Source organism: Peromyscus eremicus, chromosome 7 (assembly GCF_949786415.1).
Source record: "Peromyscus eremicus chromosome 7, PerEre_H2_v1, whole genome shotgun sequence".
Taxonomy (NCBI): Eukaryota; Metazoa; Chordata; class Mammalia; order Rodentia; family Cricetidae; genus Peromyscus; species Peromyscus eremicus.
Window position 1 is genome coordinate 58,702,057 of NC_081422.1, and position 16,506 is coordinate 58,718,562.

At 47.6% G+C, this 16,506-nt stretch overlaps 1 protein-coding gene across 1 annotated transcript in view; it reads right to left on the reverse strand.

The window, feature by feature from the left end:
- Window positions 1-16,506, reverse strand: part of Map2k1 (mitogen-activated protein kinase kinase 1) — a 73,559-nt gene that overhangs the window by 3,488 nt on the left and 53,565 nt on the right. The window contains exons 6-8 of the mRNA XM_059268090.1: window positions 4,782-4,906; window positions 2,596-2,797; window positions 2,020-2,084 (exon numbers count right to left, since the gene is read on the reverse strand). Of these exons, the coding sequence (XP_059124073.1) occupies window positions 2,020-2,084; window positions 2,596-2,797; window positions 4,782-4,906 (392 nt within the window). The remainder of the gene's footprint in view (window positions 1-2,019; window positions 2,085-2,595; window positions 2,798-4,781; window positions 4,907-16,506) is intronic.

Here is a 16,506-nt window from a genome sequence, read left to right on the forward strand (position 1 = left end):
TCAGACCTGTGCTGCTCTGTCCTGCCCCTTGCTGCTTGGCATACTGCTCTGCACACAGTAGAGAAATAAACTAAGCTCCCCGGTGAGCAGGAAAGCACTGATTTATAACCTCTGGGGTGACCAGGATATTCCCTGTTGAGTGTGTGACAGTGGGCCTTTTTGTGCCTTTAAGGGTCTGTTTTCATAAAAAGACCCAAGAAGATAGATGTCCTGTGGTTTCTTGAAGAAGTCAAGGGTAGGTGATGGCCTTATCCGAGCCCAGTGCTGCCTCTGAAACATGCCAGCACTCACCCTTCTCATCAACTGCCAAGACTGCTCCTGCTGCAGACACAGCGCTGGCCTGCCAGGCTGCCGCTCACATCCCTCTACTGCCTCAGCCTACTCTTGAGCAAACCTTGGGGCAAGTCTCCTCCTTGAATGTAAACTTACTTGTACATGGATTTCACAAGTGGTATGGCTATCAAGTCTGCCACCACTACCTGGCCTAAGAGTTTGAAGTTTTTAATGACCTTTATAGGAGGTATATACATTAAAAAAGATTTTTCTCGCAAAGCAGTGGTGGCACATGCCTTTAATCCTAGCACTCAGGAGGCAGAGCCAGGCGGATCTCTGTGAGTTTGAGGCCAGCTTGGGCTACAGAGTGAATCCCAGGAAAGGCGCAAAGCTACACAGAGAAACACTGTCTCAAAAAACCAAAAAAAAAAAGATTTTTCTCAAAACTTTTGCCCCTTCTTTGAGAGTGTGTCTCATTCTATAGTGAAGACTAGCCCAGAATTCATATTCTCCCTTGGCCTCCCAGGTGCTGGGATTACAGGCTTGAGCCACCTCACTGAGAAGTAATTTGCTTCTTTCACAGAATTGATAATGGATGTTCCACATCTCTTTCTATAGTAACAGCTTTTTAAACAGCACTTAAAATAAGAACCAGCTGGGTGGTGGTGGTGCAGGCCTTTAATCACAGCACTCAGGAGGCAGAGGCAGGTGGATCTCTGTGAATTTGAGGCCAGACTGGTCTACAGAGCAAGTTCCAGGACAGCCAGAACTATACAAAGAAACCTTGTCTTGAAAAAACAACAAAAAAGAACAAAAACCTGTACGTTGCAGTTCTACATTTACCAGCCTACCTCCTTCACCCCACCCAACCATCATGGAGACTAGGGACTCCTGTTTTTCCATCTTTGGTCTATCCCACTTATTCCTTCTCACATCCCCTGTGCATTACAGAACTTTGTAAATGCACTGGAGAGCCTAGTAAATGAAGACAGGCAAACATCAGTGGGTGAATGGGAGGCTCCTGATGTTGGGAAAGAAGAGACCCTGAGATGACAATGCCAAGTGCGGAACACAACTACCCCGAAGACCATACCCATGTGAACAACTCCCAGGCATCCTAACCATGATGCCATGGGTTTCCCTCCCACCAACCCTTCTGAGACAGGGATCTTACTGTGTGGTCTGCCTTGTGCTTGAAACTCTCCTGTCTCAAATCTAAGTACTGGGATCACAGGTGTGCATCAACACACTCATAACTACTATTTTGGTTTTTTCCCCTTTTCCTTGTTTTTGTTTTTTTCCATTTTATTTTATGTATGTCCACATGGATGTCTCTATCACATGCATACAGTGTCCACAAAGGAGATGTCAGATCCCTTGGACCTGGGGTTACAACTGGTTATGAGCTGTTATGTGGGTGCTGAGAATTAAATCCAGGTCCTCAGCAAGAGCAGCCACTGTGCTTAACCACTGAGCCATCTCACCAGCCCATAGCAATTTTTTTAAAAGCTTTATTTATTTTATGTATGAATGCTCTAGCTGTATGTGCGACTTTATGCCAGAAGAGGGCATCAGATCCCACTATAGATGGTTGTAAGCCACCATGTGGTTGCTGGGAATTGAACTTAGGACCTCTGGAAGAACAGCCAGTTCTCTTAACCACTAAACCATCTCTCCAGACCTCATAACTACTTTCTTAAGTAGAATAAATAAACCCCAACATCAAGGAAACCTGGCAACACTTACTTCATTGACTATATAATCCAACAACTCAAAAATTGCCATGGGAGGTCGGCTGTCCATTCCATATGCTGCAGATTTATAAAGAAGAAGAAAAAATTGTAGATACAGACAAGATAAGATTCACATAACAAAGTCTGTATGTATAAAGTACACATTATAGTTAAGTGATCTATAGTATACACTTCTCTGTTGTACAACCGCCGCCACCACACCACCGCCACAATCTTCCTACAGCATTTCCATCACCCCAGACCTTCCCCCATCACCAGTTACTCTTACTCCCCGCCCCCCCATCCCCTGGCAACCACTGATCTACTCACTTCCTGTCTCCATGGATCTGCCTAACATGCTCTAATTTTAAAAGAAATCCACAGTATTAAAAAGCAAACTAATATTGCTAAGTGCTAAGCATGGCACCTGATCACAGCAAGTATTCTTCAAACAGCAATTGTTTCCTGCACCCACCCAAGGACCCTTGCTGCTCCTCCAAGACCCAGCTTGACACCCAAAGAGAAGCAGCCACTCGGAAATCTCCAACAGGATCCCCACAGTCCTAACTGGGAATAGCAGGTCACTCACAGCTGAGGGGCCTCCCAGGGGTCCTCGGCCTGGGTGGCGTTTCGGCTGCATCTCCCTCCACCTGGCATCCAAACAGCAGCTCCAGCTCCTTGGCATCAGGAGGAGGGATGGGGTATCTCCCAACTGCCATCTCCACCAGAGAGAGCCCCATGCTCCAGATGTCCGACTGCACGGAGTAGTGAGTCCCCTGGAGTCTCTCGGGCTACAGGGAGACAGATGGTCGTCACACCTCTTGCTCTAGTCAGGCCCCCGGGGCTGCTTCAGGGCTATTACCTTCTGGCGTCCCTTATTCTGAGACTCACATAGGTAAAGCTCCTCTGGCATCTTAGATGTGGCCTCTATTTATTATGGCTCTGACCTCTCCTTACTGCTCTACTTTCCCCGGCCCCTGCCTCAGCTGGCAGCATCCAAGGAGTCAGATCCTAGCTGCTTAAAGTCCCAGCTTTGCCCCTGTCCTGCACATGCAGGGGAGCCTGTCTCAAACCCACGTGAGAGGCTTATCATGAGTTCCAACTCTGGAACTACACACTACAGGATCCTGAGCCTCAGTTTCCCTATATATAAAATGGGTCTTCTGCTAACTGGTAACAGAATGACAACACAATGTCCATTCTACTTACTAGTGTCTCAGCAGGAACCAAATGAAATGAAAACCTTTAGATGTTGTAGAACACTATACAAGCATGTGCCAACAATGATGGGAAGCACCAGAGAGGAGACAGCATAAAGTCTGTTTCCACACGGAGCATTAGCTCAAGCAGACATGTATTTCAAGAACCCTACAAAAACCTTCACTCTGATCATAGTGTATTTATTTTGATACCCAAATAGCTTCCTCCATGGGATTTTCCACCAACTCTAACTCTGGGCTATTTTGAAGCTGACCATGTAACCACAGAAACCCAACCACTAAACCATGGTTCAATAAGTCCCAAGGCCTACTTGAGTTTGAACTTGAGAGTTGGCAATTGAGTGTCCCAGGGTGCAAGCTGCTCACTTCCTCATCTAGAGAAGCAGCAATCAGGATACAAAGAACAGAACTCCCCTGTAGCCTCTACAGTAGGGGTGTGGAGTAAGTGTTGTGATACTGGAGGTCACTGGAGTCAGTGGGGTTGGGGGCCAGTAGGGAGCAATGGGGACATGGACATAACCCCTACATAGGGAGTAAGGGCTGCTGGCTCCCTAGCCCTAGCTATCCTCACCACCTACATAGAACCATCATCTCTTCTGATGGTACAACTGCAGGGATGAACTCAGACACTCAGGGTGTGACAGCTCTTTGTGCATGAAACACTGGGCCAGGCCTGTCCTTACCATCTGGACCTGCACTTCTCCCTTGGGTCTGTAAAAACTACCCATCTCTAATTCTGTGCACTGCCTCTGAAGCACTCCCTGCAGACTTCCAAATCGTTCCCTGATATACTTAGAAATGGGCTATCTGAAGACCCTCTCATTCAGTCAACCCCACAGCACCCACTCACCAGCCATTCCTAACATCCTCAATGTGCCAGACCCCCTGCCAGGCCCTAGGAAAGATGCCTGGGATCTCCTAGAAGGCTGAGGTACAGGAAAGTGAAAGACTCCATGATGGCATGACCATGGGCATGGGGACAGCTACATGTAGCACTCAGGTGACAGTGGGAGCCAGCAGAGTTAGACTCAGGAGGGAAGACTGCCAGGATGGGTGCAGGCTGGGCCAGAGCAGACTCTAACCAGGAGCTGGACAAAAGGCAGGTAAATGACCCAGAGACAGGCAGTGAAGAGGGAGGAAAGGGGCAGGATGGAGGGAACGATTCCAAGCAGGGCCACTAGCGGATAAAAGGTTGGGGACCAGCAGTGCACAGCTGGGGTGTGGTCATGTCTGAGAATCTTGGTAAGGTGAGGGTCTGACAATTTGGTAAGATGTCAGGTGGCTTCTCAGTGTCTTCAGAGTGGAAACCAGACTCTGGAGTGAGGACAGCACATTATTCTCTTCTAGTCACTGAGACCCCAATTACGTGTGAACATTTGTGAAAGGAAGACACTTGCTCTCCCCCGGAGGCCCACTGTGCCTCATCCCTCATTTCTCAATCCCTATCCATCACCATACAGCACAAATCTGTGGCTCCATGGTCTATAAAATGGGGCTGCTTATGCTAAGAATGAAGCCTGCAGAGGCAGTGGAGAAAGGGAACTTCAGTACATACCGACATGTATGACCTTGTGCCTACAAAGGAGTTGGCCATGGAGTCAATTAGCTGCCCGCTGACCCCAAAATCACAGAGTTTGATCTCCCCACGGGAGTTCACTAGAATGTTGGAAGGCTTGACATCTGGGAAGAGAAAAGAGGAAATGAGAGGATTAGCACAGGTAGTTTGGAGGGGAAGGGACAGTGCTCTACAGGCCACACCACATGTGCCATCACAGGCAGTCCTTGATTTGCAAACTCCAAATGCAGGTGATTAATAGATGTCTACTCTTTGAGGATGCAGACCCAGCCATATGACTCACCAGAGTCTGTTACCATGAACAGGAGCAGGGCATGCCTGTTCTTGGAAGGCAGAAGCAGGCACACCTTTGAGTTCGAGGCTAGCCTGGTCTACAGAGTCAGTTCCAGGACAGCCAGGACTAGACAGAGAAACCCAGTCTCTACAGCCCAAAAGGGGGAAAAAGCTTTAAAGTCTGTTACTTCAGACACCCTACTAGCAAGACACAGTATACGACTGCTGAGCAGACTAAAAAGGAACGGCTTTAGGATCGCCCTTCCTCAGCTTCCAGTACTGGGATCGCAGATGTGTGCCCCCAAACCTAGGTCACTTATTTCTTCTTTTTTTCTAAGTTGTTTTTTTTTTTTTTTTTTTGGTTTTTCAAGACAGGGTTTCTCTGTGTAGCTTTGCGCCTTTCCTGGAACTCGCTTTGGAGACCAGGCTGGCCTCGAACTCAGAGATCCGCCTGCCTCTGCCTCCCGAGTGCTGGGATTAAAGGCGTGCGCCACCACTGCCCGGCTCTTTCTAAGTTTTTTAAGACGGTTTCTCTGTGTAGTCCTATAATATCTGCCCTATAATAGCCCACTTAGCCCCTTCCCTGAGCTAGCTAACCCATACAATCTTCAGCCTCACTGCACATCAGCTCCAGCAAGGCAGGGAAGGCTCTCAGTGTCTGTCTCACCTTGTTAAGCCCCGAGCCAATACAAACCCCACAGAATGAGCGTATCTACACTCACTATATGCATAGGCATCTGATACACAAAACATACCATAGTGTGATCTTTCCAAGACTCAGCCCTCACTAGCACTCCCAAGCACTGGAGTTGGATGCCAAACACTAGAAATGCCAGGTCTAGCATCTCCAAGAAGCCAAAAACCTCTCTGTAACTCTGCCTCCCAAGAGGCCCTCAGAGTTCAGGCACTAGGAGGAATCTTAAATGCATCAGGTTCTTCCCCCACTTCCAATACAGATCTAAGGACCGGGGGCTTATTCAAGGTCACAGAGCAAAAACTGCCCTCCGTCTAGCATCCTACCACATTCCTAGCTACCACAATCTTCAAGAGTCTCTCACCTACTGGTCACTGACCACCTGCCTCAAACAGTTACCCTGCAGTCCCAGGGAAAGAGTGGGGACATGCTGCCAAGTTCCCAGTAACATACAGCTCACATGCTACTGGTGTGAGGAGATAAATCAACCAGTGAATAAGTGTATAACGCCAGGTAATCCACAGCAAGGTGAGAGCAGAGTAAAAAGCACTATGTGCAGGTGTGTGGGCACACCTGCAAGGATCACCACTGAAGGGCTACTTTAATGATAGGTCGGGGAGGTAAGGGGCCAACTGTCCCTTCTCCAACATCAGTTTACAAGAAGAGGCCCTTCTTGTAAGGACAGATCTTGAAGGTCACACGTTCAGGATATGGGGCCAACCTAGAAAAAGCCAGGGGTGTGATGTGCCTGTAGGGCCTGGTAGGGGCAGCACATGGGCTTCCAATATGTGCCTTCTTCCCAATACCCCTCACCCATCCCAGATGCTTCCCCTGGCCTTTCTGGTATGACCTGAAGCAAGAGAGAAGCACTGGCTTGAACCCTGCCACCTACATGTAGTCCTGAGCAAGTCCGCTTGGCTTCTCTGACCAGGGCAGCTCACACCTGAGTGCAGGCCTAGTGCGCATATATACTACACATACAGCATCTCCAGAGGTAGTTGCTTTGCCCTCCTCAGCCCAGAGCATCCCCTCCTGGGTGGCTGCATTTGCTGGCATTGCTGCTTCTCTCCCTCCAGGCTGCAGCTGCCTGTCTTTGCATCTGATTTCTACTCACATGACAAGCAGGTCTCTGTATTCAAGCTTACATAACCCTGCTCTCCCTTCTGAGCTCCAGCTTCAGCCTCCTAGCCCCGTCCCAGGCTGCAGAGATCACTGGGGTTGGAGGGAATGAGAGGATCCTCTGAAGGGCTTTACCCTGTTCTGACCCTTCAGCCCCAAGAGCCAGACACACTGCACGAAGCCCCTCCTGGTTATGAAAAGACCTAGCATACTAGAGTATGCTGTGGGAGTAGCAGCCAGAACATGCTCTTCACCCTACCCCCACCCAGTTAGGCCAGCTAACTCTTCTTTGACAGCACAAAGTGTGAGATGTCAAACAAGGCCAGAATGAATTCATTTCCTAATCTCCAGGAGTACCTTGGTTTAGCTTCCCAAAGCCATCAGCCCCTCCCCCCAGGTTTTCCCCCCCTCTATCCTGTACACATGGCAACTAGAACTCCTCCAGGACAGCCCCTGTACAGAGACTGCTGTGGCTCCCATCTGCCTTGAAACACAGTCCAAAGCTCCCTTCCCTGCCTTTGCAAACTTTCCAATGTTTATCCTGCATCTACCTTCCTGCACCTAACTGCCCCAGTGTGGGCCTGCCTCCTCACCAACGTTGTGCTGTTCCCTGCATCTGAAATGTCCTTTCTACCCACCCTCTGGGGTCTACATCTGCTCTCTAGTATCTCCTAGTCCCCTTCCCAACGTGGGAGACTTACCTGAGCTTCTTCCCACACTGTCCCAGCAGATGCCTCAAAGGTGATTCACACGAGAGGCCCAGCACTTCTGAATGGGTTACCCAAGCCTCCAGTTCTCTCCCAACCCTTCAAGATCAGGTGTCACTAAGCCAAGCAACATTCTGTATGGAGTACCCACTGGGCTCCCAAGCTGCCAGGAAACCCACAAGATACTGAATGGTGCTTCCTTTCCTGTCCCACTGGTCTATTCTCTTTAGCAATGGGGAATCTCTTCTTCAAAAATCACAGCAAAGAGTAGGGGAGTGGAAGAATGCTTATCTAACTAGCACTTCTGAGGCCTGGATTCCATTTCCAGCACCAAAAAGGAAAACTAAATAACGACAAAAGAAGTTTTATGTAAAACTAAGTGGATAAAGCATTCTTTTCTTCCACCAAAATAACCACTGTTCAAAGCTCCCTAAATTTTCCCAAGAGCACATATTAGCACGTTTGACTTCTGGACATTTCCTACCTGCTAAAACAAAGGATCTGCATAAAATGCCCTGGGAGCCATTTGTTTATGCTACAAATACAGAATTCCTGCACTAAGTAATGAGCAAAAGGGCACAGTCCTTGTCCTCAAGGCTGAGATCCCCAGAGGGATAGTGTACACAGGTATGACCGTGAAAACAGACAGCGCTGTGCCTCAGTTCTCTGAGTGAGCTGGACTGGTGTCACCCACCTGGTGGCTGCTGCTTAGTGGGCCAAGGCGAGCAAGCAGTTGAAAGAGGAAGAGCAACCTCCAGGGGATTCCCTCCATGGTGGTTCCCCCTTTTTTGTTTGTTGTTTTATTTACGTATTTGTTGTTGTTGTTGTTGTTAAGCTGCATTCCCTAAGCTGGAACTTAATGGGTAGCAGGGAGGAGGAGAACAGCAGGAGACAGGTATGGGAGCAGGAAGCCCAAGAGAACCAGAGGAGAGAAAGGGAGGAAAGAGGAAGAGCCCTGCAGGGGAGCACGCAATGACACACAGATGGACACCAGACAGGCTCCTCTGTGACAAAGGCTGGATCCAAATTGAAAGGACCTTAGGCAGTGAGAACTGAAGTTCGTTTAACAGGGAAATGAGCTATTGCATTTGCCATTATTTACTTTTTTTTTTTTTTTTTTTTTTTTTTTTAAGATTTATTTACTATGTATACAGTGTTCTGTCTGCATGCCTGCAGGCCAGAAGAGGGCGCCAGGTCTCATTACAGATGGTTGTGAGCCACCATGTGGTTGCTGGGAATTAAACTCAGGACCTCTGAAGAGCAGCCAGTGCTCTTAACCTCTGAGCCACCTCTCCAGCCCCCTCCCCTTTTTTTTTTAAAGATGGGGTCTCATGAATCCAGGCTGGCTTCAAACTTGCTATGCAGCTTAGGATGATCTTGAATTTCTTATCCTCTTGCTTCCAACTCCCAAGTGCTAGAATTGAGAATATGGGCTACCAAACCAGGATGAGCAGTGCTGCTGATAAACCAGGGACGTCATGCATTCTAGGCAAACAGTACCAACTGAGCTACATCCCCAATCCCTAATGAGACCCCCCCTTCCCAGCATGCTTAGCAGAACATTAAGAACCCTCCCTAAGATGGAGAAATAGAAGGAGAAAGGAGCTGACCCAAATGACTCTACTCACAGCCTTCATGGAGCTCTCTCTCTGGCTACCCATGACTTCAGAGAACTAACTAAACAGCAAAGATAAACAAACATACAAACAAAAACTCCAAGAAATCCAAAGCCTTCATTCAATTAGTCATTACCAGGAAATGTAATCTTTTTCCACCTAAACATCTTTCCCGCAGAGTGCTGATAGAAGGTTCCAGTTTCCCCACCATGCTCCACTTCCCAAGAAGAATGCATGTAGTGGTGCAGCTGAGGACAGCTGGGGCAAGCCAGCAGACCCAAGCGGAAGGCCCAGGCCTGCTGACACTCTCCTTTTGCTCCTCACAGTAGCAGTGTGAGGGGACAAGGAACTCTGAGCAGATAAAGCCATGGCTTTGTCATAACAGCAGGGCAACTGGAGAGCAAAGGCTGGGGTGTGAAGCTATCAGCAAGCTGTAGTTGGCTGTGGCAATAAGCCTCTCTGGGAACGGGTCTGACTTGGAGAAGGCTGAAATCCTGGCAATCCAGGTGTGAGAGAAACCCTACCTACTCTAGTCTCCACATGCTGCTTCCTCAGCTCCAGCCCATTCACCTCCTCCAGAGTCTAACTGCAAGAGGCCGTCAAGGCATCCCCACCCCTGGTTACAGCTGAATTCAAGCAGCAAGCTGAGCCACAGAAGAATGCCTATAAGTCCTAACCAGCTACTATTTTTATCCCCGCCCCCATTTTCAAGATTTCAAGTCACGCCCAGTAAACACATTGAAAGGATTTTCTCTCTCCAATCCAAGACATAATAGGTTTTTTGTGCTTTGTTGGTTGGTTGGTTGGTTGGTTGGTTTTTCTGAAACAAGGTTTCTCTGTGTAGCCTAACTGTCCTGAAACTCACTCTGTAGACCAGAGTAGACTTGAACTCATAGAGATCTGCCTGCTTCTGCCTCCCGAGTGCTGGGATTAAAGGTGTGCACCACCATGTTCACCCAGCCTGACAATAATGGACACATAAATCTTGTCAATGACACGTTACAGAGTCCGGAGTTCCATTCTCACAGCACATGCCATTTTGAGCAGTAGTACAGATTTTGGAAACAGAAAAACCAGAGTTAAGATGTATAGGGGTCACATTTAGAGAGCATAGTAAGTGGGGTCCAGGAAGGACAGAAAAAGAGGTCAGCAAGGGAAATCCTTCCAACTCTGGGTTCTTGTTTTCTCATTTCTATGACCCTATAGTAACATCTGGCAGAGCTGGCCCCATTCCACATACATGGAAACTGAGGCTTCACAATGAAGTTCCTTGCCAAAAATAAAAAAGTAACCTTCCCATCAAAGACAGCTTTACTGGGGCTAGGGCAATGGCCCAAGCAGTGAGGCACCTGTACAAGCACAAGGACCTACCTGGATCTGATCCCTAGCACCCATGTAAAAAGTGGAGCACAGCAGTATACACTTGTAATATCAGTGCTTCGGAGGTAGAGACAGAAGGATCCCTGAGGTTTACTGTTCAGCCAGGCTAGCCAAAACTGTGAGCTCCTCGTCCACTGAGAGACCTTGTCTCAAAAAGGAAGGCAGAGAGCAATTGAGGAAGACACGTCGTGTCGACTTCTGGCCTACACACTTACACGCATACGCCAACATGCACACACCCACATCTACATATATACATCCCCACACAAAAGGCACCCTTAGTTATGTGTCTACTGCTGTGATAAAACACTATGACCACAAGCAACTCTCAGGTCACACTCCATCACCAAAGGAAGTCAGAGCAGGAACCTGAGGAAGGAACGGAAACCGGAGCCACACTCTGCTTACTGACTTGCTCCCCATGGTTTGCTCAGCCTGCTTTCTTAGGATCACCAGTCCAGGGGTGGCACCATCCACAAAGGGCTGGGCCTCCCACGTCTACCATTAGTCAAGAAAGTAAGACTTGCCCAAAGGCTGGTCTTACAGAGGAATTTCCTCAATTGATACTCCCTCTTTCCAGATAACCCTAGCTTGTATCAAGTTAACTAACAAAACACAGACACGCCTCCCCCCAAGAAAACCAAAACAAACAAACCAACCAACCACCCACCCAGAACACCGACATTAAGTGCCATTTGTGTACAGCAGAAAAAGGTAGGCTTGCTGCCTTCTCAAAGCCAGTCAGCTCCCTGCTGACAAGAACAGGACTCACTACCTTACACACTAATCATACACTATTCAAGAAGGAAAATTAGCTAAAAACTTGTTTTGACCTGCTCAAGCTAATGTGCTTAATAGGAAGAGGAGGAAAATAAGAGCAGTAAGGTGACAAACCTATGGAAATCTGTCTGCCTTAAGTGGAGGAGAGGGATGATGACTAGTGATGTCACTTTGTGGGCCCAGGCTCCACTAAAGTCAGGCATCATAGAGAAGTCCAGACAAGAGGTCCAGAGACCACTCAGCAACCCTTCTTAGTCTGGTGAGGACCAGATGCTTATGGAACCCAGGAGAGACTGACAAGTTAAGGACTGAATTGAGTCCTTCTTTAGTCTAGATCACAGACAGTAACCAGCAACCATGTGCTCACCACCGCCTCAGCTGCAGCTCACTTGCTGCCAAGCACGCTCCATCTAAAATCTCAGCCTTTTCCTGACAGGATGCAAGGGAGCCTGTTGTCTCAATACAAATCCCAACCTGTCTGCATCGACTCAGCCTTTGAGCTGACTTCTCCTGTAGTCTTGCTTCTCCAACTGGGACCAGAACCTCTATGAGGGTAGGAACTACCTTCTCATCGGAGTCAAGAACTGTATGTTCAATGATTGTTTGGGGTTTTAATTGGAGGGAAGGAGACAAAGTCTTACTTTTTAGCCCTAGCTGGCCTGGAACTTGCCATGTAAACCAGGTTGGCCTCAAACTCACAGAGAGATCTGCCCGTCTCTGACTCCCAAATACTAGGATTAAAGGCATGTATCACCACACCCTGTTCAATGGTCTTTTATTAAATGCCATCACCTTGGTGCTATCAGACAATTACTGGCCAGAGTTTCATCTGATCCTAGGCTGTCCCAAGAAATGGAAGAGGAAAGAGTGAGAAATTACTGGCAATTTTGCTGGGATCACTCAAGGCCAGACTCACTCGCTCACGTTGTGTCATTAGGCTACGGTAACTCCTGAAGAACTATCCTCTCTTAGCTACAGCACCTGAGTCCTTATCCTTAGAAACCAACCCCATGCCCGGTGCAGGAAACTCCACTGCCTCCTGGAGCCACAATAAACTCCAGCACCAGGACAAGCAGTGAACCATTTCTTACTTTAGCTCCTGACCCTTACCTCTGTTCTAGAAACCTTATTTCCTGTGCTACAGACTCAGTGTTTTCAGTCTCCATGTGCCTGTTTCACTCTACCTGGAAAGCCTTTCCAGGCCACCACCACATGTACACTTAGACCTCAGCTTCACAGCTATCTCAAATACCTCCCCGCCATGACTCTTCCCAAGTAGGAAACTCTCCCTCTTCTAGTATCTGGGCCTGCCTGGCTCTTCAGAACTGAGAGATGAAATCATATACAGCCCTCCGCAGGACAGTTCCAGAGAGTAAGACTCACATTTCTAGCCAAGAAACCAGCCCACTGGATTCCAGCTAAAATCAGCCACTCCTTCCATCTGCAAGGAAGAACAGTCTAGACAGAAGCAAGAAGAGTTCTCTCCCTGTACTCCACTTGCCCATATAGCTGAGACAAACAGGAGGGGCAACCTCCTAGAACTCAAGGAGCAAGCAGGAGCAAGCATGCCTCTGCACACAAAGATAAGAGGATAGCCTCCCCAAACCACCTCATGAGGCTACCCCAACTTTCTGTAAGAAAAGCCCTGGCAGACAGGACAGTGCCTGACAAGGAACAAAGCCATCTAGAAACACATTATACAAGAATCTACTAAAACAGCTTATAAAATAAGACAAAGCCAGATCCTGCTATATGGATAGATGACTTGTCCCAAGTGACAGGATTTGAGAGGCTGAAATCCTAGCTGCTGCTAAGGACTTTTTGTTGCAAGCTGTTGCTGGTACCCCTGTGATGTTCTGGAGGATACTGGTGCTCATAAGGGACTAGGAACAGAAAAGGAAGGCTCCGAAAAGCCCACTTTTATATAACTCTAGCTAAGGCATTCAGGACCTCTTTAGAGTACATGTCAATAGGGCAGCAGACAAGGACACACCACCACTGCTTACACTCAGCTCTGTGGCTCCTTAAAAACTTATGCTGGGGTATAGTAGTGCACACCTTTAATGCCAGCACTCTGGAGGCAGAGGCAAACACTGATGTGGACTGGGGAGAGCAGGTGAAGTTTTATCTGGAGTGGAGTACATCCAGGATCTGATATGTAAGTGGCTGGTAGGGTCAATGCAGCCCTCACTAAAGAGAATCTGCCTGGCTGGGGGTTAGTCGTGCACATCTTTAATCCCAGCACTCAGGAGGCAGAGGCAGGCAGATCTCTGTGAGTTTGAGGCCAGCCTAGTCTACAGAGTGAGTTCCAGGACAGCCAGGGCTACAAAGAGAAACCCTGTCTCAGAAGAGAGAGAGAAACAGAGACAGAGAGAGACAGAAAGAGAGATTGATTCTGCCTGAAAAGAAAGCCATACAAAAAGAAGGAAGACCCAGCTGGCCAGAGTCCTGAGGCTCCAATTTCAATCCCATCTTCATCACTGCCTCCAGCTTTGCTGGTGACTCAAGCCAACACATTCCATCTTCTTTTTTTTTTTTTTTTTTTTTGGTTTTTCGAGACAGGGTTTCTCTGTGTAGCTTTGCGCCTTTCCTCGAACTCACTTTGGAGACCAGGCTGGCCTCGAACTCACAGAGATCCGCCTGCCTCTGCCTCCCGAGTGCTGGGATTAAAGGCGTGCGCCACCACCGCCCAGCTACATTCCATCTTCTGATTAAGTAATCTCAAGTCTGACACAAGAATCCTGACTAATAAATTATGTCACATCAGATTCTGTTAGAAAGTTGGTGAGGTAATGACTCATGCATAAAAACACTAGTTATGTTCTACCATATACCAGAGTCCTCTCTTTCTCCTGGAAGACACAATTCATCTATGAACCTTTTCTATGGCCCCCACATGACTCAACTAGTACACTGCACTTGGCAGGTATTCTATAAATATTTCACATTTATTAATTACTTGTCTTGGATAAAGGAAGAGATTTCGAGGAGGGAGTAGTTAACATGGAGGGATCTAGTCATGCACCTGCACATGACTATCACTGGAATGTCACCTAAGAGGTCAAAGGGGGTCACAGATTTCCTGCCCAGTGTCTGGCCAGCAACTCACAAACCACATGTACTAGGCTGAGCCACGCTGAGCCACACAGACTGCTCTTCCCACTGGATACCCAAGGGAAATAGAATACAACAGCCTGTACAGCACCAGAGCACATCCCAGAGGACCAGTTCACCTTATAGAATCCATAAGTTGGCCAAAGTGTGAGCACTGGTTACCTGGGAACATCAGTCATATTCCTCCTGCCCAGGAAGTGTGCTCCATGAAAGCAGAGACAAATCATTAGGAATGAGAACCTGCTTATCTCTTAAATTCCCATTTGGTGTGGATCCTCTGGACATGTAAGAGGGCTGGAGAGATGGCCCAGAGGTTAAGAACATTGACCACTCTTCCAGATGTCTTGAGTTCAATTCCCAGCAACCACACAGGGGCCCACAACTATCTATAACGAGATCTGATGCCCTCTTCTGGCATGTAGGCAAACATGCAGACAGAACATTGTATATATAATAAATAAATAAATCTAAAAAAGAGAAAGAGAGAAAGAAAAAAGGAGCTAACTGGCTGTATAGGCAAGGCAAGCATCTCACTAGGACCAGAGCCCTACTCATCCAGTTAAAGGTACCTGTCCCAACCACACCTGAGAGCAGCTGGTCATATTTTACTACCTAGCTTTATATTATTAACATGTTCTTTTTTGTGAGAAAGGATGGGGATGTCCTTCTATATGTTAAGTGTTTTGCTCTGATTGGTTAATAAATAAAACACTGGCCAGTAGCCAGGCAGGAAGTATAGGTGGGACAAGCAGAGAGGAGAATGCTGGGAAGTGGAAGGCTAAGGCGGAAAGACACTGCCAGCCGCCGCCATGAGATGTTAAGATACCAGTAAGCCACGAGCCACGTGGCAACTTATAGATTAATAGAAATGGGTTGATTTAAGATATAAGAATAGTTAGCAAGAAGCCTAAGCCATCAGGTCAAACAGTTTAAATAATGTAAGAGTCTGTGTGTTTATTCTATAAGTGGGCTGCGGGACTGCCGGGGCTTGGCGGAAGCTGGAGAGAAACTCTCCAGCTACAGGTCTTATCATGTAACTCTGGCTGATCCAGATAGTACTATGTAGACCAAGTTGGCCTAGATAGAACTCAGAGATCCACCTGCCTCTGCCTCCTAAGCATTGGAATTAAAGACCTGCACATCATGCCTGTTTACTCATATATTATACAGGATTTCTGTATTTCTTGGCAGTCCTGGAACTCACTCTGTAGACCACGCTAGCCTCGAACTCGAGATACACCTGCCTCTGCCTCCCGAGTGCTGGGATTAAAGGCGTTTGTCCTCACCGCCTGGCTACTGTCATATTTTAAAGAGAGGTTCTTGGAGCTATGACTGTAGCTAGTGTAGAGTGCCAGTGAGGTGCTCACGCCTGTAACCCAAGCGCTCAGGAGGCTAAGGTAGGAGGACGACCACAGATTCAAGGACTACACAGTGAGTTTCCAGCAAACCTGTTCTACAATGTGAAAACCTGTCTCTCAAAACAACATAAACAAAGAATGCACTTGGGTGTTAGAGGCATGTGGATCTCTGTGAGTTTGAGGTCAGCCTGATCTATGTAGTGAATTCTAAGGCAGCCAGGATACTTAAGAGACACCATCTCAAAAACCAAACAAAACTAACCAAACAACAGCAACAACAAAACATATACACAACAAATAAAAAACATTAGTAAAGGGAGCCGGGCAGTGGTGGTGGCACATGCCTTTAATCCCAGCACTCGGGAGGCAGAGCCATGAGGATCTGTGTGAGTTCGAGGCCAACCTGGGCTACAGAGTGAGTTCCAGGACAGGCACCAAAACTACACAGAGAAACCCTGTCTCGGGGGGGAGAAAAAAAAAAAAATTAGTAAAGGGCTTTTTTTGTTGCTGTTGTTGGTTTTGTTTTTTTGGTTTTTTTTTTTTTCCTAAGACAGGGTCTCACTATATAGCTTTGGCTGCCCTTGAACTCACAGAGATTCGCCTGCCCCTGCCTCCCAAATGCTGGGATTAAAGGTGTACACCACTACACCCAGCTTAGTAAAG